We start from the raw sequence: 27,619 nt of genomic DNA on the forward strand, positions 1-27,619 counted from the left end.
GAGGGCGGGGCCGAATCTGCGTGTGGGCGGGGCCTGCGGCCAGGGGGTGGGGCCTGGGCCGGCCGGGCGCCGGGCCGGGGCGGGGCCTTCTTGCAGATCCCGCAGGCGGCGGGCCAATGGGCGGGGCCGGGGCGGGGAGCCGAGGCGGGAGGGGCGCTCCCCCGCCCCCGGAACGGAATCCTCCGGGGAGCGGAGCAGGCTCGCGCGCGTGCATCCCGCACCATCCCCCGGCCCCCGGCCCCGGCCCGCGTCAGATCGAGCTGCCGCCGCCGCCGCCGCCGCCGCAGCAGCAGCAGCGCTCGGGGATCCGGGCCCAGCCGGGGCCGCGGGAGGCGGGGGCGCCCGGGCCCTGGATGTCCCGCAGCGCGGCGGCCAGCGTGAGAAGGGCGGGAGAGGGGGACTCGGGTGGGGGGCGGCGCCGCTGCTGATGTGGCGGAGGGTGGGAGGCGGCCGCGGCGCCCGGATGGAGCTAGGGTGCCAAGGCTGGGGAGGGTGGGCCCGGGTGGGGGTCCAGAACGGGCCCCCACCAAGCAAAAGCTTGAGAGACGGGGGTCCGGCACAGGCCCCCTCTTGCCCAGGCCCTGGAGATAGGGCTCGTGGATATAGACCTGGCCCTCAAAAAAATCAAGGACAGGGGGACAGATTCTAGGTACAACTCCCTGGGCAAGGTTTTGGGGATAGGGGTCCAGGACACAACCCCCACATCAAGCCAAGGCCTCCAGGAGGCCATTCCAGAGCAGACGCAATCCCTACCCCTCCCTGCCTGAGGTGGTCTCTGAGCACAACCCTCTAGACAAGGTCTTGAGGATGGGGTCCCTGGGCACAGCTTCCCCACCAAGCCAAGGCCAGGGTGGGGGGATTCCGGGCATAGTCTGTACCCAGGCCTCAGAGACGTCCTGGCCACAGCATCTCCCCCAGTCCTTGGGCGGTGTCCCAGGGATAGCCCCTTCTCGAAGCAAGGTCCCTGTGCCTGGGACTTCACCCCCCACCCAGCCTGAATAAAATAGGGAAATTTCAGGCAACCCCCAAAGGCTTGTCAAGTGTCCCTGGGGCTGCCCAGCTGCCTGGGAGCGCCCCCCTCCCCCCACAGACAATGCGCCGCCTCCCCCTCCTGGGTATGGCCCCCCAGGCTCCACCATTCAGGCTGGGGGTGGGGGGCGGCTCCCCAGGGATGGAGCGAAGCCCTATCTGTCTGCAGCGTCTGCGGGTGTCGGCGGCTTTGTGTGTGGTACCTGGGGGGAAGGGGGGAAGCAAGCGATGGGGAGGTGGCTAGGAGTGTGACCCGGTGTTTATGTGACTGTGGCTCTGTGTGCGCGCTCATGTGTGCTGGAGCTGAGGAATCCTGTGCGTGTGTTTTGTGCTTGTGGTTGTGTCTAATAATGCGTGCGATTGTGTCTGTATGTGACCCCAGCATTTGTGTGACTATATGTGTGTGTGACAGCTGCTCCTTGTGCAGAACCCTGTACTTTTTAGTCTGTATTTGAGTGTGTGTGTGCATGGTTGTGACTGTGTGGTTGTGTCTGTGATTACACCTTTTGTGACCCTGGCATGTGCTTCGGTAACTATAACTGGATTGTGACAGTGTGTGTGTTGGGTTTGGGGTTGGGCAAGTGTGTGGCTGACACTCTATAGGTGGAGTTGGGACTGTGTATGTAGAGTTGTGTCTCTGACTCTATGTCCATGTGCCTCTCTCCCAATGACTTGTGAATGTTTGTGGTTGCATCTATAACTGATTGTATATGTGGGTCACACGTGTCTGTATGACACACAACTGTCCCTGCAACTCTGGGTAGTGCCTGCCATTGCATATGGAGTCACATTGTGCCTGGTTGTGTGATGGCACTGTGACTTGTATGACAGTGGTTGTGTGTTCACAACCACATCTAGGTACGTGACCAGGTATAAATGTCTCCATCTAGCTCTGTGTTTTGATACTAAGTGACTGTGCGGTTTTATAGTTGTGTCTGTGTGTGGTTTGGGTTAAACATCAGAGTAGGGGTCTGAACCCCTGACTGATTATTTTAGAGGGTTATTTCATCGCGTGTGACTCAAGCTCTAGTTGTGTTTATGTGAGATGGCACCAGGTAACTGTGTTGTGGGGGTGGGGGTATGTGTGACTGTGGCTTCTATATTTGTGTTTGACCTGCATGTCTGTGACCCTGGGTGAAGATATGTACTTGTGTCTGTGTCATGGCCTATGAGAGTGTGTGTGTCTATAGCCGTGTGGCTGCCTGGTGTGTGTGTGTGTGTGTGTGTGTCCCTATGTGCACGATGGGCTGCATGTGTTTCCATCTGTGTGATTTGGTGACGGGGTGACTATCCTGACTGCGTATATGGCTCTACCAGGAACCGTGTCTTCTGTGTAAACGCAGCTAGAAATGCTGTGTGACATAGAAACTGTGTGCTGATGTCTCTCTGTGAGATACTGTGTGTCTGTCCACATGGGACTGTGATTGTACGTGGCCACATGCTTATCCCTGTGACCTGTGCATTTGCATGAGGAAAGACTATGTGTTTGCAGTGGGGTGACGTGGTGCCGCCAGGTATGGGACATTGGGTGACTGGATAATGGCCATGGTGTATGGCTGGGTAATGTGGACACTGATGCTGTGTGACTTCACACACATAGTCATTTCTGAAATGGTGTATGGCTGTGACTCTGAGCCAGCAACCGTCTGGCTGTACCTGAGTGTGGCCATCCTTAGGGACAGTTGTCTCTGGGTGGTTCTGTGCACGTCTTCAGTGTGTGTGCCTGTTTCTCTATAACTCATAGGCCACAGCCATCTGTGTCCCTGGTGATTGGTTAGGGGAGACTATCCATGTAAGTGTGGCTGATACTGTGACCACATGTGTGTCCCCATGACTGGGTGTGTGTGTGACTGTGACAGCATGTGACCAAAACAGTGTGTTGGTGTGGCTGCTATGGTTGGGGCTGAGTATCCACGTGCAGCCTTGTGCCTGGAGATGATTAAGCACATGTGGCTGTGACCGGGTGTGGCAGCGTGGAACCAAATGTGTGTCAGTGTCATCTGCATGGACCCATGACCAGATGTCAACGTACACCAGTGGAGCTGTGTGTGACAAGTGTGTGTGTCTGTGACTGTGTCTGTGTGTGACTCTGTGCTGGTGGGCGACCTCTGACTTGGGGAGGTGACATTCTAGGTGTGATTCTAGGTGCTGCGACAGGAGTACCTTGGGCAGGGGCCTGGGGAAACGTCATTGGGAGTGGTTGTACGCGTGTCGCTCTGGCGGGTGTGCCTGGACCCGGCTCTGGGTATGTGGAGAAAATAGAAGTGACCAAATACCCAGTAGCTGATGTGACCAGATGTTTGTGGCAGTGCCTAGCGGGGCTGGGACTTGGTATTCAAGCGGACAAATGTCTGTGTCTGTGAACATGGATATGTGACCGGGTGGTTATAGTGGCTGCCACTGTGGATGTGTATCTGTGTGATCTGGGGTGTGCAGCGCAGCTGTGGTGGTGTCTGTGTATAACCACACGTGCAGAGCTGTGACCAGGTGCCAGGGACAACTGTAGACATGAGCCACGTGCATGCATGCATGTGACTGTATGTTTCTGTGGAGCCTGGACAAGTGTCTAGAGGTCAAGGCCACTCCCTCCTCCCGCCATCCCCTTGGGTACTGAGGACCTCCTGAGGCCAGGGCATCCCCACACATGTGCCAGGAAACACACCTACTCATTCCTGGGCCCCTGCTACCAGGTGGCTGGTCTCCCTAGTAACAGTTGCTATGACAACCGGGGCTCTCCCCAGGGAGCCTGAGATGGAGGGGGGGTGTTGGCTGTTGTCCAAAGAGGGGGTGAAGTAGGGGACTGAGCCCCAACCCAAGCCAGTTTCTCACCTTCTCCTCCCTTCCTTGGGCAGGGCGGACCCAGGAGGCCTGAGAAGCATCTGCCCCCAGCCCCCTGTGGGGCCCCGGGGCCCCCCGAAACCTCCAGGACGGAGCCAGGTGAGTGACCAGCTGGGGCCAAGGCAAGGGCTGAGTGAGTGCGTGGGTCTGCCTAGGACGACGAGAGGAACTGTCCCTGTGCTCACACAGGCTTAATCACACTCACGAGGGGATGCCCTCTAGCATCCTCCCTGCACACTCAGTGACCATCAGTCACCCCCTCACAGATAACACGTGTGAACACACTCTCACAGACACAATCTCATGTTCTCACACATCTGCCCAGACACTTGGTTGCATATACAAACCCTCAGAACAATGCTCATGAACTCACACTCTGGACAACAACCACGTGCTCTGACACAGACACATCCTCTCAAACAAAAGCCACAGCCCCACAGCCTCACCCCCAACAGTGGCACTCTTGGCCAGAGACACGGGCTCTTGGGTAACGCACCATCACATACTGTCATAGGTGACAGCCATGAAAGACAATAGCCACACCCTCACACAGACGCACAGCTTCAAAGACAACAGCTTTACCCTCAGACACAACCTCATAGGCAATGTTCCCTGACACACATTCCACAACTACTCTCACATTTGGATACTCTTCAGCAACAACTGTCAGGGACCTTCACTTATAGACAACAACCACACTCTTGGATACAGACCCCCTCACAGACAGCATTCCCAGACACACACTTTTACAGACAACCATTCTCAGACTTGTGTCCTTCTGCACATACAGTCTTCAGAAATACACACACTCATAGACAACTGCTGCATGCTCAGATCTAGACACTGTTCAGGAATATACCAATTGCTTGTACACACACACACACACTCCTCCCTTCCTTGGGCAGGGCGGACCCAGGAGGCCTGAGAAGCATCTGCCCCCAGCCCCCTGTGGGGCCTGTACACACACACATACACAGAGTCCCTATCTGCTGGTGGTGCTCTATCCTGGTTGTCCCCTCATGCTCCTCCCGGGACTGTCAGTATGGCCTAACAATCAGTGGAGACTGTCTTAGTCAATGAAGACTGTTCCCATCTCCATTGTGGCCACCCCACTTCCCCCTCCTTCCTCTGATGGTCACAGGTGCACACTGCCCCAGGGGCTCCTGTCTTAGCCTGGACACGGTTGTCAGAGGGGCGTACCTCACGGAGATGAGCCCTCAGCCCCTATACCCTCTGGCTTGGGTTCCGGACCTCAATCTTTCTGAGTACCCCCCACTCAGATATCCCAGGTATCCCCCGACTGCCATGTGCTCTGACCCAGTGACCCTGTAACCCAAATGCCACGTTATCTGGCCCCTGTCCTGTGTTACCAGAAGGGGCGGGCACCATGAATAAGTTACGGCAGAGCCTGCGGCGGCGGAAACCAGCCTACGTGCCCGAGGCGTCGCGCCCCCACCAGTGGCAAGCAGACGAGGACGCTGTGCGCAAGGGCACGTGCAGCTTCCCGGTCAGGGTGAGTGGGCGGGGCGTCGACGCGGGTGGGGCGGGGCTTGAGCGGTCGGGGCGGGGCTTGGGCGGGGCTTGGGGCGGGGCACCGGCTACAGCTGTGTGCTTGCGGGTCCCTGGTGCTGGGCGCGGTGGCTGAGGCCACGTTCTGTGTGTAGGAGACGTCACATTCCCAAAGAACCGTGGATCCTGCTGGAGCAGGACCCCACGCCCTGGGCCCTTCAAAGGTGGGATCAAAAGCCAACACAAGGGGCTGCTCGGGTGGCTGAGCGGTTTAGCGTCGCCCTCAGTCCAGGCCTTGATCCTGGAGTCCCGGTATCGAATCCCACGTCGGGCTCCCTGCATGGAGCCTGCTTCACCCACTGCCTCTCTCTGTGTGTCTCTCTCATGGATAAATAGATTAAAATCTTTAGAAAACAAAACAACAACAAAAAACCCCCAACACACATTCTCCTGTACCCGGTTATCTTTCTCCTGAAGTCACCCTATTCTGCGGGAGCTCACAACTTCCAAAAGGTACTGGAGGGTCACAAAAGTCTGTAGCATTTGGACACCTCTCTACTGTTCAGTCCCATCTGGTTAAAACCATCACGCCTCTTTACAACACACGCTGCGCTTCTGTGAGGGAGACAGCAGGATTCAGGTTCAAATCCCAACACTGCCCTTGCCTGGCTGAGTGAGTGACCTTAGCAGATGGTCACAACCCCTCCATTTTTTGTGTGTTTTTTTTCTCCTTCCCCCAGAAGCATGCATAGAGCATGAAGGGGTCCATCTGGAGGTGTGGGAAATGCTGGTGGGGCTGAGGCAGGGAAAGCAGCCAGTAAAGGGTGTGTCACTGGCCTGCAGCTATGGGTACTGGAGCTTGGTGCCCCTGGGGAAAATGCTGGCAAATGAGCCATCACACCCACGGGGTGAGCGAGCTGGGGTGAGCATCCCTCAGTTCCCCCTAGTCATTGATGGGCCAGTCCTGAGGCCCAGAGATGCACTGATGCCCAGAAGGAAGAAAGTAATGAGTTAAGGCCCAGGAAGAGAGGCAAGATGGGAATCAGGACTACTCGCTTGCTTCGGTGTCCCCATCTGTATATCAGAGTCCCTACCTCACAGAGCTGAGGCGCAGAGTGAATGAATATGTATGATGGGCTAGGGACCTTGTGTGACCCATCGCAGCTGCTCCGGGGACACTGGGAAGGTATTGATTACCATGCTTATTTTCTGTCCTCCCATCTCCTCCCCCGCCAAGTACCTGGGCCATGTGGAGGTGGAGGAGTCCCGGGGGATGCATGTGTGTGAAGATGCTGTGAAGAAGCTGAAGGCGGTGAGTGAGGGGTGGGGCTGGGAGGGGCTCAGACCAGAAGAGGCAGCCTTCTGACCAGGCCCTGTGCCCTCCTCCTCCATCCCAGATGGGCCGGAAGTCCGTGAAGTCTGTCCTTTGGGTGTCGGCTGATGGGCTCCGAGTGGTGGATGACAAGACCAAGGTAGGAGGCCTGTGGGGGGTGGGAGGCAGCACCAGCGGGCCCCTCTCTAACCTCTTGCTTGAACTGGGGGTCAGGACGCCTTCTCACCCACCTCCAGGATGTCCCTCCCTCCCAGGCCTCCTAGATTGTGTGCTCCTGCAACATCTTGGCACACCTGGTAGTCACAATTCACAAATGAGTCCTGCAGTTATTATGAGCTGGCACAGATAGTGGGTGAGAGCACAGGCTGTGGAGCAGCCACCTTAGCTCGGATCCCAGCTCACCCACAGATCTGCTGGGTGACCCAGAGTATGAGACTTAACCCCTCCATGCCTCAGTTGCCTCATCTGTAAAATGTGGATAAACATGGACTCTCCCCATAAATGAGAAGGTGCATTCATGCCATGTAACACTGCCAGGTGCAGCTTAAGTGCTCAGATCAGTAGATGTTAGCTGTTCTGTGTTTATTGTCGCGGTGCCCGGCCAGCAGGGAGCATCATGCGGCCCGGATCTGAGTAGCTATTTGCTCACCATTGATTTCCCCGCCCAGAGACTGCCCAAGGAGGCAGCAGCACAGGACAAGAGTTAGGTTAACAACTAAACAGGATTGACACCTTTGCACAGGCAGTTCCCTCACCCCGAAAGACTGTTCCCTGCCTTTTTGCCTAGTTAATACCTCTTCCAGGAAGCTCTGGCCGTCTCTTCACCAGGTTGAGTCAGGCACCTCTTAGTGGCTCCCACGGGTCCCTGTGCCTCCCCCACTTCTGGGCCTGACCCCGTGCCTGTGCCTCTCTGCTGATGGGCCTGATTCGCACACTAACCCAGAAGCCCCATGTGAGCAGGACCCACTGCTGTTTCAGTGAGTCGGGGTCCCCACCCCATCCAGGACAGGACAGAGAGCAGACACTAAGAGAGTCCTGGATGAATCCGTGAAAGATAAGTCAAGTCCCTTTCCTGGTTTCCCCGGCCACCTCCCAGGACCTGCTGGTAGACCAGACCATCGAAAAGGTCTCTTTTTGTGCCCCCGACCGCAACCTCGACAAGGCTTTCTCCTACATCTGCCGTGATGGGACCACCCGTCGCTGGATCTGCCACTGTTTCCTGGCACTCAAGGACTCTGTGAGTATCACCAAAGCCGGGAGGAAGCTGGCTGACTCTTCTGTCCTGCGGGGTTGGGCCAGCCACTCACCTCTCCTCTCTGTGCCCTGTGTCCTCACAGCTCCTAACTTAGAGGGTCACGGGGAGGCTTGAGTGGGTTAATACAAAGTATTTGGAACGATGGCTGGCACATCAGAAGTGCTCAGGAAAACATTAATTATCATCCTCCTCATTTTCCATACATAGATCTTTTTTTTTTTTAAGATTTTATTTATTTATGCATGAGAGACACAGAGAAAGACAGAGAGGGGTAGAGACACAGGCAGAGGGAGAAGCAGGCTCCATGCCGGGAGCCTGATGTGGGACTCGATCCCGGGTCTCCAGGATCATGCCCTGGGCTGAAGGCAGCGCTGAACTGCTAAGCCACCCAAGCTTCCCTCCATACATAGTTCTACATGTTTCTTTTTTTTTTTTTTTAAGATTTTATTTTTTTTAAAAGATTTTTTTATTTATTTATGATAGTCATACAGAGAGAGAGAGAGAGAGGCAGAGACACAGGCAGAGGGAGAAGCAGGCTCCATGCACCGGAAGCCCGACGTGGGATTCGATCCCAGGTCTCCAGGATCGCGCCCTGGGCCAAAGGCAGGCGCCAAACCGCTGCGCCACCCAGGGATCCCATTCTACATGTTTCTCTTATTTTTCTTTTTTATGAGCGTCGTTATGCGTATAGTAATATGCAGAGGTGGTCTGGGCACAGTTCTATAAATTCTTGCTTATATAAAAATCCCACCTGGGTCAAGTTGTAGACTTTTCTGCCCCCAGCTGGCTCTCTCAGGCCCTTCTCAGTGATAGCCCCAGGATACCCATTCTTTTTTTAGCCTCGATTCAGTGTCTGTGGTTCTTTACATTTGGGGCATCAAGGTCCCCTCTGAGAATCTGATGAAAGCCATAAATGGCCTGTCTTCTCAGAAACATTCTCATAGTTAGAATTCTGAGGCTGTGGGATAACTGCGTGGCTCAGTGGTTGAGCATCTGCCTTCAGCTCAGGACGTGATCCCAGAGTCCCAGGATCGAGTCCCACGTCGGGCCCCCTGCAGGAGTCTGCTTCTCCCTCTGCCTCTGTCTCTGCCTCTGTCTCCATGTTCTCATGAATAAATAAATAAAATCTTTAAAAAAAGGATTCTGAGGCTGTGACAGAAAGCCCACAGCTGCCAGCCATTTCAGTGAGATAGAAGACTGTTCCTGTTTCATGTGAAAGACATCCGGAGGCAGGCAGTGCAGGATCAGTGTGGCTCCTCTCTGCCCATTGAAAGCTGCAGCTCCTTTACCTTGTCACTGAACTGGAGTGTGGTCTTCACTCCATCATCCAAAATGGGTGCACATGCTCCAGCCATCACATCTTCATTCTAGCTACATACAAGAGGGAGGCATGAAGAGCCATGTAACAATAATATCCCACTGGCCAAAAAAAAAAAAAAAAAAAAAATCCCACTGGCCAGAACGTAGTCCATGGACATCGCTTGTTGTAAAAAATGGTGGAAAATATCTTTATTCTATCCTATCCTTTGGACCCTGACCTCAGACCTCATACAACTTGGTAGGAAGGCACAGTCTCAGCTCCCTGCCTCAGCCAGTGTTTCTTGGTGGCTGGGAACAGAAACCAGTCTGTCTAACTTAACTCCAAAATGTTATAAAGGAGGGATCTCAGGAATCAAAGGGCAACCAGAGCATTAAGCAACAGAAAGGTCAGGGAGCTCAGCAGCCTGGAGACGCCACACCAGGGGACAGGTCCCCTCTTCACTGCTGCAGAGATAAATCCAGCCTCCCAGTGGCCCGGGTTAAAATTCTGACAAGAGGGCATGGGATTGGCCTGGCTGGGGGGTCAGGCCTCCCCTTAGTCTGGGGAGGGTAGAGCACACAGACTGACTTATTCAACATTGAAGAGGAGCTCCCCAAAGGGAATTTGGGGTGCCGTTATCAAAAGCAGGGGGAATGGATGCTGGGCAGGTAAAATGACATGTGTCCCTCCCAGATTTTAACAGGATTCCGTCCTATTTCAGGAATCCCCACCCCAAGAGCTCTGAACTCCCAAAACTGATCAGGACCTCCTACTTCCTCACTCATACACACAGTCTCAGACCTCAAATCGGGGGTGGAAAACAAATGTGAGGGTGTCAGGATTGATTAGTCAGTTCTGATGAGTGTCCCCCAGGGCCTAGCATGGAGATGTTAGAAACCCAGAGCCCCTAGCAACGGCTTATTTCCTGAGCACAGCATGCTAGACTGTATCAGTTATCTGTTGCTGCGTAACAAATTGCTCCAACATTTAGTGGCTCAAAATGACAATCATTTATTATCTCTCAGGGCTTTTGTAGGTCAGGAATTTGGACGAGGCTCAGCTGGGTAGAGCTGGATCCAGGGTCTCTTACGTTATTCCAATCTGATGGTGTCTGGAGCTGTAACCCCAGGAGACCGGCCAGATATCCCCACTCCTCATGTATCTTGGGACCTCTCTTCAAGGTCTCTCCAGCAAGGGGGGCTGCAGGAGAGCTGGACTGCCTACATAGTGGTGCCGGGTTCCAAAGTGAGTTGGGAGAGAGACAGAGACAGAGCTTGCACCAGTAGGAAGCTGTGTCAGCTGCGTGGACTTGGTCTTGGAAACCACACAGCATTGCTTCTGTGGTTATTCTCTTGGTCTAGGCAGTCACAGAGGTCTTCCCAGGCTAAGGGGAGAGAACACAGACTCCACCTCTGACAGGGGAGTGACAAAATTCTGGAAGAGTGTGCGGTTGCCAGAAATTTGTTGCGGTTATTTTTGGAAGACACGCTGCCACATGGTCAGCGTGGATTCAGTGTCACACCACCTAGCTGTGGGACATTAGGCACAAGTGACTTTCCTCTCTGGGACTCAGTTTCCTCCCCCATGAAATGGGGATGTTAGCACTGGCTGCTCACAGGTGTGTCGCAGAAGCCTGGAGAAAGTTCTACACAGAGTACCCTAACACATGTTCAGTCACTAGGACCAGTTGCTATCATTTGAAAAGTACTTGGGGGTGATAATCAAAGCAAGAAAAGAGCAAGGCCATCCCCTCTGGGGCAAGAGTGTGACCTTCTCTGAATTCCCTTCCACTTCTGAGCCTCAGGTTTTAAGCATTAAGCAGTAGAACTCCCAGGACTCCCCAAGTGTAACTTTATTTTTTGAGGTGCAATTCACACAAAATTCATCATATTAAAGCATACAATTCAGGGGCATTTAGTACGCTCTCAGCCTTGCTTGTTCATCACCTCTCTCTAGTTCCCAATATTCTCATCACGCCAGGAGCACCTGGGTGGCTCAATTGTTGAGCATCAGCCTTTGGCTCAGGTCATGATCCTGGGGCCCTGGGATCGAGTCTTGCGTCTGGCTCCCCACAGGGAGCCTGCTTCTCCCTCTGCCTATGTCTCTGCCTCTCTCTGTGTGTCTTTCATGAATAAATAAATAAAAATCTTTAAAAAAAAAGAATTCTCATCACACCCCAAAGGGACCTCAGACCCATTAAGCCATCACTCCCTGTTCCCCACACCCTTCTCCCCAAGCCTGGCAACCACTAGTCTGTTATCTGTCTCTGTGGAGTTAACTCCTCTAGATAGTTCATACAAAATGAATCATACGGTACGTGGTCTTTTGCCACTGGCTTTTCAGTTAGCAAAATCTTTTCAAGGTTCACCCATGTCATAGCATGTCTCAGTACTTTTTTTAAGGGCTGAATAATAGTCCAGTGTGTGGCTGTATTACATTTTGTTTATCTTTTCATTTACTGATGGACATTTGGGTTTATCTCTACCTTTTGGATATTGTGAATAGTGCTGCTATGGACATTGGTGTGCCAGTATTTGTTTGAATACCTATTTTTAATACTTTAGGGTCTAGACCTAGAAGCTAGATTGCTAGATCATATAGTAAATCTATAAACTTTTTTGAGGAATTGCTGAACTGTTCTCCACCACAGCTGCAGGATTTTACATTCCCGCTAGCAAAGTACAAGGGTTCCAATTTCTCCACATCCTGGCCAACACTTGCTTTCCCCCTTTTCTTTCTTTTCTTTTTTTTTTTTTTTTTTTTTTTGGAATTATAGCCACCCTATAGGGGTGAAGTGGTATTTCACTGTGGTTTTGATTTGTATTTCCCTGATGACTCATGATGTTGAGCCTCTTTTTCTGTATTTATTGGCCACTTGTATATCTTCTTTGAAGAATGTCTGTTCAAATCCTTTACCCATTTTTAATTTATTTTTTATTTTATTTATTTATTTTATTATTTATTTATTTATTCATGAGAGACACACAGACAGAAAGAGGCAGAGACACAGGCAGAGGGAGAAGCAGGCCCCATGCAGGGAGCCTGATGCGGGACTCGATCCCGGGTCTCCAGGATCACACCCCAGGCCAAAGGTGGTGCTAAACCACGGAGCCACTCAGGCTGCCCTACCCATTTTTAAAATTGGGTTGTCCATTTATTGTTGAATTGTAAGAACTTTTTATATATGCTGGATACTAGATTTTTATCAGTTATATGATTTGCAAAAATCCCTCCCCCTCCATTTTATGGGTTATCTTTTCACTTTCTTGGTAGTGTCTTTTGAAGTTAATTTTGATGAAGTTCAATTTCTCTATTTTTTTGTTTGTTTGTTTGTTGTTGTTTGTGCATTCGGTGTCATATCTAGGAATCCATTGTCAAATCTAAGGTTGTGAAGATTTACTCCATGTTTTGTTCTAGAGTTTTATAGTTTTAACTCTTACATTTCAAAATGCCTTTTATCTATTCTGAGTTAATTTTTGTAAGTGATATGAAGTACAGGTCCAACTTTATTTTTTCCATGTGGATATCCAGTTGTCTCAGCACCATTTTTTAATAGGACTGTTCTTTCTCCATTGAATAGTTTTGGTACCCTTACTGAAATGAAAATCAATTGACCGTAGATGTGTGGTCATCTCACAATGGCTCTCAATTCTATTTCATTGATTTATGTTATACTTATGGCAGTATCACATTATTTTGATTACTATAGCTTTGGAGTACTATTTTAGGTCAGAAAGTATGAGTTCTTTTATTTTGCTCTTTTTCTGAATTACTCTGGCTGTTCTGGGCCCTTTGCAACTCCATGTGAATTTTAGGGTCACTTTTCTATTTCTGCAAGAGTCTGTTGGGATTTTGATAGGGTTTGCATTGAATCTGTAGACCACTTTGGAAATATTGCTGTTAACAATATTAAATCTCCCAATCCATGAGCTGTATTTCCATTTATTTAGGTCTTCTTTAATTTCTTTCAGCAAATAAATAAAATCTTAAAAAAAAAAAAAAAAGATTTAAAGAGCAGCCCAGGTGGCTCAGCGGTTTAGTGCAGCCTTCAGCCCAGAGCCTGATCCTGGAGACCCAGGATCGAGTCCCACTATCGAGTCTCACGTCAGGCTCCCTGCATGGAGCCTGCTTCTCTCTCTGCTTTATTTTTTTTATTCATGAGAGACACACAGAGAGAGAGGCAGAGACACAGGCAGACGGAGAAGCAGGCACCATGCAGCGAGCCCGACGTGGGACTTGATCCAGGGTCCCTAGCATCACGCCCCCAGCTGCAGGCGGCGCTAAACAGCTGCGCCACCGGGGCTGCCCCCTTTTTTTTTTTTTTTAAGATTTTATTTATTCATGAAAGACACAGAGAGGCAAAGACACAGGCAGAGAGAGAACGCTCCCTGTGGTGAGCCCCATGCAGGACTCAATCCCAGGACCTCAGGAAGACCTGAACCAAAGGCAGACACTCAACCGCTAAGCCACCCAGGTGCCCCAAATAAAATCTTAAAAAAAAAAGATTTAATTTTTTTCAGCAGTGTTTGGTAGCTTTTGGCACAGGTGTCTTTCACTTCCTTGATTAAATTTATTCCTAGCCATTTTGTTACTTCATTTCATTTTATTCATTTTTTTTAGACAGAGAGAGAAAGAGAGAGGGTGCACACGGCAGGGAGTGGGGGAGTGGGAGGGGCAGAGGGAAGGGGAGGGAGAGAATTTTAAGCAGGCTCCACACTCCGCACAGAGCCTGACACGGGGGCTCGATCTCACGACCTTGAGATCATGATCTGAGCCAAAATCAAGAATCATATGCTTAACCAACTGAGCTACCCAGGCGCCCCCATTTTACTATTTTAGATGCTATTGTAAATGAAATTGTTGTAACTTCATTTCTGGATTGTCTGCTGTCAGTGTAGATAGGTATAACTGATTTTTCTGTTGATCTTAGATCTTGCAACTTTGTCAATTTCATTTATTACCACTAGTTCCTTTGAGGATTCTTTTTTTAAAAAATATTTTATTTATTTATTTGACACAGAGAGCAAGCAAGCAAGCACAAGCAGGGAGAGCAGCAGACAGAGGGACAAGCAGGCTCCCTGCTGACATGGGGCTCAATCCCAGGACCCTGGGATCATGACCTGAGCCTAAAGCAGATGCTTAACTGACTGAGTCACCCAGGTGCCCCTCCTTTGTGGATTCTTTACGATTTTCTATCTATAAGACTATGATTATGTTATTTGCAAATAGAGATGTTATTACTTCTCCCTTTCTGATTTGGATGCCTTTATTTCTTTTTCTTGTTTAATTACTCTAGTGAGAACTTCCGGTACAGAATAGAAGTGATGAAAATGAACATCCTTATCTTGTTCCTGTTCTTAGGGAAAGGCTTCCACTCCTTCACCATTGAGTATGATGTTAGCCATGAGTTTTTTTTATCAACCTCTTTATCACATTGAGGAAGTTCCCTTCTATTCCATATTTGCTGAACTTTCTTTTATCATGAAAGGGAGCTGGATTTTGTCAAGTACTTTTTTTGGCATTCGTGAAGATGATCGTGTGGCTTTTTTTCCATCTTTCTGGTAATGTGGCATATAACACTGATTGATTCTCATATGTGGAGCCAACCTTGCATTCCTGGGATAAATCTCACTTGATTATGGTGCATAACCCTTTTCCTGGGCTGGTGAGTTCAGCTTGTTAGTATTTTGTTGAGGACTTTTGTCTCCAAGTTTCTCTTTAAAAGGTGGCTGAGCATCTTGGTAGGAAACAGAAGCCAGATTTGGCGCTCGATCCCAGGATCCTGGGATGGTGACCTGAGCCAAAGCCAGCTGCTTAACTGTCTGAGCTACCCAGGTGCCCCAAGTTTACCGAATTCTTGCAACAACCCTGTTAAGTTGTTAGGGCCCCCACATTTTACAGACAAGAAGGCTTAGGCACCAAGAGGCAAAGTGGATTTCTGGAGAACACACAGCTGGGGAGTAGTGGCCAGCATCAGTGTGACTTTGGATCCTCTGAAGTAGGCACTCAAGAAGAAACAGGTGCCGCTGTTTTCATCCCCAGCATTTTATTTTATTTTTTTTTTTAATTTTATTTATTTATGATAGGCACACAGTGAGAGAGAGAGAAGCAGAGACACAGGCAGAGGGAGAAGCAGGCTCCATGCACCGGGAGCCCGACGTGGGATTCGATCCCGGGTCTCCAGGATCGCGCCCTGGGCCAAAGGCAGGCGCCAAACCGCTGCGCCACCCAGGGATCCCCATCCCCAGCATTTTATAACAAATGTTTTCAAGCATGCAGCAAAGCCAACTTGTACAGTAACCAGTGACCTGCATGCCCACTGCCCCGATCGTGCCATTAGGTTTGTCTGCACTTACTCTGTCAGTTATCTGTCCATCTCACTTTTGATGCATTTCTGAGTTGCAGATACCAGATGTTTCCCCCAGACATTTCAGTGTGCATACCATGAAGTAGAATTAATCTGCTTCCAGCTCATTTTCTTTCAAGTTAAAATAAGTGCCGTGCACAGACCCAAGTATGTTAACAACTGCATATCCCCGTGTAATCCCAGCCCCCATCAAGACCTAGAACATTACCTGCACCCCAGCCAGCCCCCTGCCCCTTCCTGGTTAGTTCCCACCCCCACCCACTAAGAAACAGCCACTCCTCTGACTTTCTTCACCATAGATTTGTTTTGCTGCTTCTAGAACTTCATACAAATGGAGCCATACAGCACTGCCCTCTTGTTTCTGGCTTTTTTCACTCCAAGCTGTCATTTGTTTGCTTCCTGACGCACACTGAGGCCCAGCCGTGGGGGTGGGGGGCTTGTCTAGGATCACCCAACATTGAGCTGCTGGCACCCAGGGCTTCTGGCATTCGGCCTGCATGACACAGCCTCTCCAAGCCCAGCCTGACCTCTTCTTCCCACAGGGCGAGAGGCTGAGCCACGCTGTGGGCTGTGCCTTCGCGGCCTGCCTGGAGCGGAAACAACGCCGGGAGAAGGAATGTGGGGTCACAGCCGCCTTCGATGCCAGCCGCACCAGCTTTGCCCGTGAGGGCTCCTTCCGCCTGTCGGGGGGTGGGCGGCCCACTGAGCGAGAGGCCGCTGAGAAGAAGAAAGGTGGGTGCGACCCAGAGGGCAGGGCTGGGCACAGAGCGGCCCCCGGGTGGGACTGGGGATCCCGTCTAGGAAGAGAGGTGCAGAGACATGGGGACTGGGCAGCTTACAAAGCAGAGCACCAGGCACGAGGTTGGATTACAGTTTATAAAGCTCACTTCGGTGTGAGGAGTTCTTTGGGGAATATTCTGCAGGCCGCAGATCACAGCAGAGCTCACCAGAGCTTCATTATCTGCTAACTCAGGGAGGCTGGGAGGCTGGGAGGCTGGGAGGCTGGGAGGCATTTCGGATTGTGCATCCAGGCCAGTTAAGGGCTTGTGAAGGCAGCTTGGTGGATTGTGGCTGCTGCTGAAAAGAATGGAATAGGAAAGAACAGAAAATATCAGATTAGCTGAATGTAGTAAAGGTAAGTGTAGTTTACTGGTACTTTTATTTCAGCATACGTATGTGCCTGTGCATATGTCAGTGGGCAGTGGGGGACAGGTTACCATGTAAGATTTCTTACTCTGGGTTGCCATCAAGAAAAATTCTAAGTAACATTCTAGGTAAGTGGCAAGTGCTATGTAAGTTCTAAAACAGTGTGTTTATATTATTATTTTTGAGAGAGAGAGAGAGAGCGTGAGGGGGGCAGATGAAGAAGCAGAATCTCAAGCAGGGGGAGCCTGGGTGGCTCGGTCAGGTAAGCATCCAACTATGGCTCAGGTCCTGATCCCAGGGTCCTGGGATCGAGCCCCGTGTTAGGTGGGCTCCCAGCTTAGCCAGGAGTCTTCTTCTCCCTCTCCCTCTGCCCCTCCCCCAGCTTATGCACACTTGCTCTCTCTCTTTCATGTTTTTTTAAAAAATATTTTTATTTATTTATTCATGAGAGAGAGAGAGAGGCAGAGACACAGGCACAGGGAGGAGCAGGTTCCATGCAGGGAGCCCGACATGGGACTTGATCCCAGGTCTCCAGGATCACGTCCTGAGCCGAAGGCGGCGCTCAACCGCTGAGCCACCTGGGCTGCTCTCTTCTTCTTCTTCTTCTTCTTTTTTTTTTTTTTTTTTAATATTTTATTTATTTAAGAGAGAGAGAGGGACACCTGGGTGGCTCAGCAATTGAATCCAAAGCAGGCTCCATGCCCAGCTTGGAGCCCAACATGGGGCTTGATCTCACAACCTTGAGATTATGATCTGAGCCAAAATCAAGAGTCAGGTGACTGAGCCATATAACACTTGACACAGCCGTATAAACACATTTAAAAAACAGTGTGTTTTTTAAGATACAAGTCTACTGTGTTCCGAGTCACAGTCTGTTTGTTTTTTAATTAATCAATTAATTAATTATATTGTGGATTCTAGTTTTTAAATTTTTGGAAAACACTGCTTAGAATTTACAAAGAATTTACCGTGGGGAACTGACCCAGATTAAAGGAGACTAAAGAGATTTGGCAAGTAGTAATAAATGCAAGGTATGATCCTGAACTGGATCTTAGATTATCTCTATGTATAAAGAACATCTCTAAGGGACATGATCAGGACAGTTGGGGAAACTGGAACACGGACTGCAGATTAGCTAATCGTCTTATACGCACATTAAATTGAATTGTGCTGTGGTTCTGAAGGAGGCTGGCCTTGTTCTTCGGAGGTGTATGCTGGAGGTTTTAGGGTTTCGAGTATGTTGCCTGCAATTTACACCTAATTGGTACAAAAAAAAATTATGGAAGGGAAGAGAGATCAAATAAGTTAACCTTGGGGAGCATAGGTTAAGAGAACATGTGCACCCAGTATTCCATTACTACATCTTATCTGTAAGTTTATAACATTTTTTATGAAGAAAAGTAAAAAGTAAAAAAATATTTCTAACTAAAATTTAGGAACACAGAAATTTGTATCACTTACTAGAATATTAGAGCATACAGAGTACATTTCTTTTTGTAAATTACATGACCATTTACATCCCTCTTGACCAACTCACAAGTTCTTCACAGTTTGCAAAGTATTTCTGTTAACATCATCTATTTGAATTTGTAAAGGATTTTCCCATCCACAAAGCAGATTATGAAATGAAGTTAACAGAGGGCCTGAGCAAGTATATGATGTTTTCTTGTTTACGAAAGAACACGTTGGGTCCACAGTTCTTCACAGTGTACAGATATTTCTTTACCATTTATAGAGACTGTTGGAATTTACAAAGAATGTCATTTGCTTTAGAGTTTGCAAAGGATTTTTGCCCTTTCCAAAGGAATGTGGTAATTTCTAGGTACTTTGTGATATAGGAGGCACTTTACAGCTTGCACAGGAAAGTGAGAGTTTACAGCATGTGGTATGATTTGCTGAACACACCACCCAGCATTTTGCTATAGATGCACTGATTGACAGTCTAAGGTACCACGCTTGCCCTTTGACAAAGCACTCCTTCCAATTTAGGAGTGACGGAGCAGTGCACTTTCCACAAAGTTGTTCACAGAGCTTTTGTCGGATTCCAAAGCATTGAATATTCACTGCCTCAACTGATCCTGTCAGGAGGTCTGAGGAGGCGGTACAGGGGCATTTATCCCAGGTCTAGTCAAGAGACTGGAGCCCAGAGAGGGGAAAGGGCTTCCTGAGGTCACACGATGAGGTGGGGACAGGTGGTTTCTTGGTTCTAACCTGTCCCGGGCTGTTCGAGCTGCCCTCAGCCAGGCCTGGCTGAGAGCCTTACCGTGTCCACCTGGAAAATGTGAGAAGCAGTGCTCGAGGACCTCCCTACCCAGTCCGAGCCCGTTTTTACCTCATATTTGAGCAGCAGCTATGGTAAAGCACCGATTGGAGGATGGGTGTGTATTTGTGTTTTGGCAGGGCTGGGGGGACCCTGCCTTTGGAGAGCCCGCATATTGTGATGAGTGGGGAGAGCAGGTCCCCCCAGAGGGCAGAGGGCAGTCCCAGAGTGGAGCAGCTGGAACAATCTGGAAAATCCCCCAGAGGAAGAAGTGTGCCAGACTGGGTCTAGAGCGATAAGTAGCAACTGGAGGAAGAAGCGAAGCACCTGAGCTGGGAAGAATGGTGGGAAATAGAAGAGCAGATGGAATGACAGGAAGGCAGCATGAGTGGAGAGAGCAGGCCAGAAGGAGAGGCAGGTGAGGGTATCTGTTTGGGACATCGACTGGGGTCAGCGTGCCCCTTCCTAGCAGCCTGGCTTCTGCAGAGTCATTTACCATTGCTGGGGTTTGGTTTCCACATCTGCAAAATGGGGCTAATGGTCATTTCAGCCTCACTGGGTAGTTGTGAGGATCGAATGACTTAACACTTGCAAGGCACTTGGAACGATGCCTGATACATGCATGATGCACCAAACACGTGTTCATCAAATTAATCAGAAAGGGAGACAGAAAGTCTCAGAAGGGAAAACAGCAGAAGCAGCGAAGAAAGCCAGACTGGGGACAGAAAGCTAGGGAGACACAGGTCAGGCAGGGGAAGGAATCCCCAAGGGCCTCCTGGGGCAGGTGCTACTGGCGTGGGGGGATGGGAGACATTTCAGGGCTCTGGCCAGCCTGTTGTGAGGATAGGACACACTGGGTGAGGAAGGCAGCCTGAGAGGTGATCAAGGAGTCTGGGGGAGGGGGAGCACATGCCTAGGTGGGGTTTCTAACCACCTGTCTCCCCTATGTCTCCAGCAGAGGCAGCAGCTGCCCCAACTGCAGCTCCCGGCCCTGCCCAGCCTGGGCACGTGTCCCCAACACCGGCCACCACATCCCCTGGTGAGAAGGGTGAGGCAGGCACCCCAGTGGCTGCAGGCACCAGTGCAGCCGCCATCCCCCGACGCCATGCCCCCCTGGAACAGCTGGTTCGCCAGGGCTCCTTCCGTGGGTTCCCCGCACTCAGCCAGAAGAACTCACCTTTCAAACGGCAGCTGAGCCTCCGGCTGAACGAGCTGCCATCCACGCTGCAGCGCCGCACTGACTTCCAGGTGAAGGGCACAGGTGAGTTGTGGGCTCAGTGGGAAGGAACGTCAGGATCAATACCATACCACTGTCACCAGATGGAGAAGAGGTGGTACACACCTTGATTGATTGGCACCCTCTGCCCTGGGAAAGGAGAGGTGGAATACATCGTGGTCGATTAGCAGTCTCTGCCGGCAGCGAGGCGGAGAGAGGTAGCAGAAATCATGATCCAATCGATTAGCAATGTCTGCTACTGGGAAGGTATAGCAGGAAGGTGGTGCAAGCCACGATCTGTTAGTAATGTCTGCCGTAGTTAGGGAAACAAGATAGGTGACATGTGTCATGACTCATGAGCAAAGTCAGCCATGGGCTCTGGAGAGGAGAGAAGCTGTCTAGGTGCCATTGTTTGCTCAGGAGGAGGCCGAGACTCCAAGCGTTCGGTCCTGTGGCACCATGAGATCCAGCTAGCGAAGGAAACAGGCTCAGAGGGAGGGAGGATTGTGATGGGTTACCAGGCCGCCTAGGGCAGGAGAACAGAACGGTGGCACATGGCACTGTCTCCTTACAGGATCTGCCATGAGCAAGAAAGAGGAGCGGGGTGGCACCCCAGATGATTAATTAGTGAAGGTTGCCATGGATAAGGGAGAAGACAGAGCAGCGGAAGTTATGTCAACTCAAGGAGAGGCTCCCAGAATTTGGCCCGTGGGGACATGAGACGAAAAGCACACATGAGCGCAGGGGTCAGGGGTCAAGGAGCATAGTGATGGACCTGCGATGTCGCTGGCGGGCAAAGGATCAGCAGAGGCAGCACCCATCATCGTTGAGTAGCCATGTCTTCCAGGGACAGCGCCAAGGACAGAGGCGGCACATCATCATCGATTAGCAGTGTCTGCCCTGGGTGCTGATGGGAGAGGCAGTGTAGCTGCCCTGTTCCCTTAGAGGGGAGATGGAATTACAAGGACCAGTGCTCTCTCCTAGCATTTGGCCGGTCAGCCATGAGGTCTGGCCAGGTGAGTGGGAAGGTGAGCAAAGAGTTTGGGGGGGTTGGGGGGAGCATCATGTTTGATCACTAATGTCTGCCATGGACCAGAAAGGAGAGAGGTGGCGTAGATCGTGATCATCTAAAAGCAACGTCTGTCATGGGAAAGGGGGAACATGGTACCATGTTCTGCCCGAGGGAGACAGGCAAGAGGGCTGCCTTTCCTCCCAGCTGCCAGTGAGGTCACGTGGTCTGGCCCGCTCTCCCGCGTCCATATGCCAAATCAGAGACACCCACCTCTTATGGCCTCGGGAATTGGCGTGGGAGGTGTTGATCTGTGTCCAGAAGGCCGGGCTGCTCCCAAAGGTGACTGCTGAGCAGATACCAGTGCTTGTTGAAGGTGATGCACACGTGGTTCATGTCCTGCAGCGTCCCTTGGCTGTCACACACCCTCATGTCTGCTGTCCTCATGCACCCCGACATGAAGCACACCCTGGGGTTGTCACACGCCCTCCCTGAGAGGTAGCAGGCTCCGTAGCCTTGATTTGGAAGCTTCCTGTGCCTGTAGCCCGTTACACACTTGCTTGGATGTGCCTCGCCACTCAGAACCTCCAGATCCATGGGTGTCATGCTCTGCCTCAGGCGCCACACACAGGAGTCACACACTCGGCGTGACTCAAAAGTTACACACCCTTGGAAGTCACAGAAGCAGATGTTTCCATGAACACACACTTAGGCACGTTTCCAGATATCCCACGCAGATTTCCACACACTCACAAGCCACATACCTGGATTCACGCAAACTTGGAAGTCACCTCTGCAGATTCATGCGCACCTGCAAAAATGTTCGTATGTCACTCATGGTGACTGGATTGGCTCACACTTGGGAATCACAAACCAGGTGCCACATGCCTGGCTTTTGGTCATGCTTAGATGTCACACCTATTTGGACTAATAAACAGAGTCATCATAGAATTTACTTGGAAACCACTTACCCACCCATGTGGACACCCCCACGTCACACCTGCTAAGCCCTATAGTCAATTTCTTTCTCATGCTCACTGGAGCATCACACATGTTCCCTTGGAGATAGCCACTTGCCGAGATGTCACGCTACACTTGCATCTCTCTCTTGTTTATCTGGATGGCACTTTTGTTAATCCCAAGTGCTTGTGAGGCCTCCATACCTGCTCAGCATTTCTGGTCTTGCTGGCACAGGTGCATCTCTGCCCTCATGATGTATGCTGTTGGCCAGACCAGGTGTGGTGGACAGGGCCCCATTTCTCCGCCCCAAATAGGACAAATGATCCCCAGGCAGCACACAGCAACGTGGCCAACATCCATCCTGACCAGGCAGTGCTCTTGGCTGCACACACCCTCCTGTGTCCATATGCCAAATCGTAAGAGGGGGCCACCTGAGGGCACAGGGTCAAGGGCAGTGCCTGGGCCTCTTCGCTGACCTCCACCCTTCCCTGACTTCCCAGTGCCTGAGATGGAGCCTCCTGGGGCCAGTGACAGTGACGGCATCAATGCCCTGTGCACACAGATCAGTTCGTCTTTCGCCAGTGCTGGGGCGCCAGCGCCAGGGCCACCAGCAGCCTCAGCAGGTAAATTCAGCCCGTCTACTGCATAAGCCACCCTGCAGTGCCCCTCCTGCAGTCCCCTGCTTCACTCAGGGCTACCTCCAAGACGACCAGGAACCTTGGGATCCCACGGGCTTAGAACTGTGGATCACCTAAGGGCTATGGGCCCGTCCTTGCACCCTGGAATTAGTTGAGAGCCTTGGATCATCTTAGAATCCTAGGGTCGTCTCAGAGCCAAGGGTTCATCCTAGAACCATGAGGTAACATTAGAATTATGGGGTCAACTTAGAACCACTGGATCAATATTACACCTTCCTGTCTCAGAATCATAAAATTTAGAAACCTACAGCCGTCGAATCACAGGATATTAGCCCCTCCAGATTTGGAACCATGAAACCTTGGAATCACCTTGGAGTCATGAGCTTGTCCTAGGACCCTGGAAGCACTGGGAACCGCAGCAGAAATTTAGATCTCTTGAATCTTCCAAAGCACAACCTTAAAACCATTGCACCTCACTGTGTTCGAATCGTACACTCTGAGAAAGACCCATGCAATCTTAGAATCTTAGCCTCCCAAAGCAAATGTGGTCAAAATATCAGAAACCAAGGGTGATGTTAAAAATATTTAGTGACAGGGTGGGTACTGCCCAACAAGAAGGGAAGCCAGGCTGGTGAGGGTCAGCCTTACCTGTGCTTTTCCATCTTAGGACCTCAGAAGCTCAGAACGGTATTTTCTTAGCACTTCGGAACCATTCAGTGGTCCAGGGGGGTTAAGCCGTTTGCCCCAGAGTTGGCACAGCTGGTGAGGAGCAGAGCCGCAGACAAGGCGCTTGGCCTGGCTGCATCATCTGACCCCCACTCCAGCCAAGTGTTCTCTCCACTGCAGCCCATGCACCTCAACTGCCCCTCTCTTCTCTCTAGGGACTTCTGCCTGGGGTGAGTCCTCTGTGCCCCCTGCAGCTGCCTTCCAACCTGGGCACAAGCGGACCCCTTCGGAGGCCGAGAGGTGGCTAGAGGAGGTGTCCCAGGTGGCCAAAGCGCAGCAGCAGCAGCAGCAGCAACAGCAGCAGCAAGCAGCCGCGGTGGCCCCCGTGGCTCCCGCCCTGCAGCCCTTCCCCGCCCCCGTGGGGCCCTTCGATGCCACGCCTGCCCAGGTGGCCGTGTTCCTGCCGCCCCCACACATACAGCCCCCATTTGTGCCCGCCTACCCGGGCCTGGGCTACCCGCCCATGCCCCGCGTGCCCGTGGTGGGCATCACGCCCTCACAGATGGTGGCCAACGCCTTCTGCTCAGCTGCCCAGCTCCAGCCCCAGCCCGCCACCCTGCTCGGGAAAGCTGGAGCCTTCCCACCACCGGCCATGCCCACTGCTCCAGGGGCCCAGGTCCGCCCGCGCCCCAGTGGGGCCCCCTGGCCTCCAGAGCCGGCCCCAGCCCCGGCCCCTGAGTTGGACCCCTTTGAGGCCCAGTGGGCAGCATTAGAAGGCAAACCGGCCGTAGAGAAACCTTCCAACCCCTTCTCGGGAGACCTGCAGAAGACCTTCGAGATTGAACTGTAGCCCGAGCCGCCCTGCCCACCTCAGCATCTCCAGGTGCCCCGCACCTGGGAGTGGAGGCCCAACCTCTCCCTAGTCCCGCTCGCTGGGGCTGCGCCCCCCCAACACCCCTTCTAGCCCCTTCTTTTGACCACCCCACACACAACCACTACAGAACCGACGTGCGCCCAGATTGCAACAGGATGGAATTCAGGGACGGACCTGGCCTGGCTAAGGGACCCATTTCACTGCCAGACTTTGGCTGGCCATGCCCTTCCCCCACTGGGCACCCCAGACACAGGGGGATGGCCACAGTCCCCTCTCCCTCCCTCCAGTGGAGTGTCCTCTGTTCAAGCGACATTTCCCAGTTTCTGTTGTTGACCTTCCACCTTCCGGTGTTGGGTGGGATAGAAAAGGGATGCCTGCTTAGGGGCCCTTCTGAGCCCCATATGAGGGCCCACCCCAGGTCTGGTCATCCCCTCCCATACACAGCACAAGCAAAGGGCTTCCCTCTGCCCACCTGCTGCGTTCACTGCCAATGCTGTGCCCACCCCCGTCACCCCACTCCCCCCACTTAGGGGCCCACATCTTCCTTGGGCCAAGGTCTCGTGGGGGCGGGGGCCAAGTTGGGGGCCCAGGAGGCGGGGTAGGGGGAAGGGGAAGGAGATGCTCAGTTACCTCACGTCAGTGCCCGCTGGGGAGGGGTCCGGGACGAATGGGGGGCGCCTGGCGGGTACTTTTCTATCTTTTATTTCCAGATTTTTTTGTATCTAAACTTACAGATTTGTATTATACAAGGACAGCCAATAAAGGAAGAATATAATAATGCCCCTCGGAACAGCGGGATGTGTCTGGGGGGGTGGTGGGGGTGCAACAGCAGAGCCCTTCCTCCCGAATCATCTAAAACGTGGGAATGGAAAGGGTCTCCCCGCACAATAACCTCTGAGTCCTAACATAGTAGCAGGGAACGCTGATCCAGCATTTGAGAGGCGGGTAGTGAAGGGGCTCCAAAACTAATCACCCCCCATTTCTAATTCTTACAGATTTCAAACCAAGGAATTAAACAACTTAAAATCTGCTTCTCATAAGTTCAGTATTGAAATTGTATTTTTTTTTTAATTTTTTAGTTCAATACGGAAATTTTCAATAACCAGGTTTGGAATAGTAGTATCTTTGAGCTGGAAAAGTCTCGTTTGGCCGATTGCATTTTCTGTAACTGAGGCCACAGTATCCTCGGACTTGGCAGCATGTTTTTTAAGTCTCTTGTTTCTTGGGTCCCTTGATATAATTGACAGGTTATATATTTTGAAATACATAACAGACAAAATTAGACATTTAATTCTTTATAGCCCTTGAAAATGAGGTGATTGGTTTTGTGAAACCCAATATCATATGCCCGGTTGATGGACTGGGAAGTTCAGCCACGTGGCCAAGGACACACACCTGATGCAGTGGGGGAGTTGGGGTGAACCACCAGCTCCTGGCCAACCTCAAGGCCAATCATTAAACCATCAGTTGCAATGGAATAAGCTTAAGGTCCGCCCTCAAGAGTTTACAGCCCAGCAACCAGGTGTGGACCATGAACTAGGGCACCTGGGCCAGGCGGCTCTTCCAGGGCACTAGGGATCCCCAGGGATGGAGCAAAGGACTCTGCTGGAAATGAGCCACACTTTGCAGACGCCATTCCTTGCACCTAAAACACCTTTCCTGACAGCACCTTTGCCCAGAGAGTGCTACTGTTAATTGTCCAGCCTCGGTTCAAATATCACCTCTTCCCAGAAAGGAAGCCTCTTCCTCTTCCCACCCCCCACCCCCCCATGCAATCCTTTCAAAGTCTGACCCTTCAGGCTGAGTCAGGAGCACCCCTCCCCACATGGGTCTCCTGCCCTCCTTCCCCGGAGCTAATTCAGTCCTAGCCCTGGCCCATTCTGGGCTGTCCCTATCTGGGCCCCCCCTGGACTGTGGTGAGGGGTGAGTGTCCTTCACTTCAGCGTTCCAGCATAGGGTGGGGCACAGCGGAGGCAACCTCAGCAACGGACTCCGCGAGCGGCCGGCTAGGGAGGGAGGCATGAAGGTCCCAGCACTGGGACAGGGATGATGTGAGCTTTCAGACTGATGGGGAAACAGGCCGCGCAGCACCCAGAAAATCAGGGACAGAGCCAAAAAACCCTCTTCCCTGTGGCAGGCTCGGGGCAGTCTTCCTCCACTGCCCCCCCTCCCAGCGGTCCCCAGAGATTCGGATGTTCTGGTCCCCAGGGCCCCGCAGGCCCATGATCTCCGGGCACGTCCCGCGGGCTCCTCTTGGCCGTTTCCCCGGCCTCCCACAGCCGACGCGCCTGGCCCTTCCCGGTGCTTCCCTCTCCACGAGACCACAGATGTGGGGTTCGCCTCCCACTCCCCACTCCCCCGGAGCTCGGGCTCTCGGAATAGACCTTGAGATGCAGAGACGCCGGGCAACGCCCCCGCCCTCTCCGGGAGCCGCCTCGCAGCCGAGGGGCGCCCTGCCCCCGAGCCGGGGGACAGACCCTACCGCGCGGCGCCGGGCGGGCGGCCCGGGTCTCTGCCGAAACGTCCCCCCCCTCCAGGGCACCCCCGCCCTCCACACCCTCTGCCAGAGCCCCCCTCCCCAAAGCCGCGTGGATCAGAGCGAGCGCGGGAGAGCAGCTCCCCCTTGTGGCCGTGTCCTGGGGACCGGGCCGGATCCTGGGCTCGCAGGAGAGACCTCAGGACAGATGCTAAGGCAGAAAAAGTGGATGGGTGGGTGGGTGGATGGATGGATGGATGGATGGATGGATGGATGGATGGATGGGAGAAAGAAAGAAGACTAAAAAGAAAAAGGAAAAAGAGCAAGAAATTGGTCATGAACAACATTCTCTGGTTCAGCCCTTTGCTCCTTTAGGTAGTGCTCCCTGACTCCTCCCATCTGGATCCAGAGTCTCCTGGGCTTCCTCCATCTCATCCCTGACCACCCTGCCAGTCACTCCCCATCCTGGCCCCTGATGTGGGAAACAGAGGCAGAAGAGAAATTATCACATTTCCTTACTCCCTACAGCACACTGACAAGCCCTTGAAACAGGCAGAGGGACACTCCTCTACGGACTCAACTGCCTCAATGTTCATAGTTTACTACGGGCAAAAGGCAACCTAAGCCCAACCCCCGGGATCCTGTGAGTCTACTTTAACATATAAAAATTCCTTTAGAAATTTCCTTTATCTCTACCCCCCCAAGGTATAAACTGGCAATCATCCAGTTTATCCAAGCACATG

At 52.0% G+C, this 27,619-nt stretch overlaps 1 protein-coding gene across 5 annotated transcripts; it reads left to right on the top strand.

Annotated features, from left to right (window-relative positions):
• Window positions 1-152: 152 nt before the first annotated feature.
• NUMBL (NUMB like endocytic adaptor protein) lies at window positions 153-25,178 on the top strand. 5 transcript variants are annotated; one of them, XM_041746147.1, is made up of 12 exons: window positions 153-377; window positions 3,882-3,966; window positions 5,241-5,380; window positions 6,614-6,688; window positions 6,774-6,848; window positions 7,806-7,946; window positions 16,174-16,363; window positions 19,993-20,298; window positions 21,470-21,604; window positions 22,537-22,638; window positions 22,723-22,845; window positions 23,742-25,178. In XM_041746147.1, the coding sequence occupies exons 1-12, from the start codon at window positions 354-356 to the stop codon at window positions 24,374-24,376; spliced, it is 2,031 nt and encodes a 676-aa protein (XP_041602081.1). In that variant the 5' UTR covers window positions 153-353; the 3' UTR covers window positions 24,377-25,178. The 5 variants fall into 5 exon arrangements, with proteins under 5 accessions (XP_041602081.1, XP_041602082.1, XP_041602083.1 ...); XM_041746148.1 differs by having other exon boundaries at window positions 19,996-20,298; XM_041746149.1 differs by lacking the exon at window positions 22,537-22,638.
• The last annotated feature ends 2,441 nt before the right edge of the window (window positions 25,179-27,619 follow it).

This window comes from Vulpes lagopus, chromosome 2 (assembly GCF_018345385.1).
Source record: "Vulpes lagopus strain Blue_001 chromosome 2, ASM1834538v1, whole genome shotgun sequence".
Classification (NCBI taxonomy): Eukaryota; Metazoa; Chordata; class Mammalia; order Carnivora; family Canidae; genus Vulpes; species Vulpes lagopus.

Coding starts and splice junctions, on each gene's coding strand:
- NUMBL (XM_041746147.1), top strand. CDS start 354: ATGTCCCGCAGCGCGGCGGCCAGC. Junction 378..3,881: donor CCCGCAGCGCGGCGGCCAGC/GTGAGAAGGGCG, acceptor TTCCTTGGGCAG/GGCGGACCCAGGAGGCCTGA. Junction 6,849..7,805: donor TGGTGGATGACAAGACCAAG/GTAGGAGGCCTG, acceptor GCCACCTCCCAG/GACCTGCTGGTAGACCAGAC.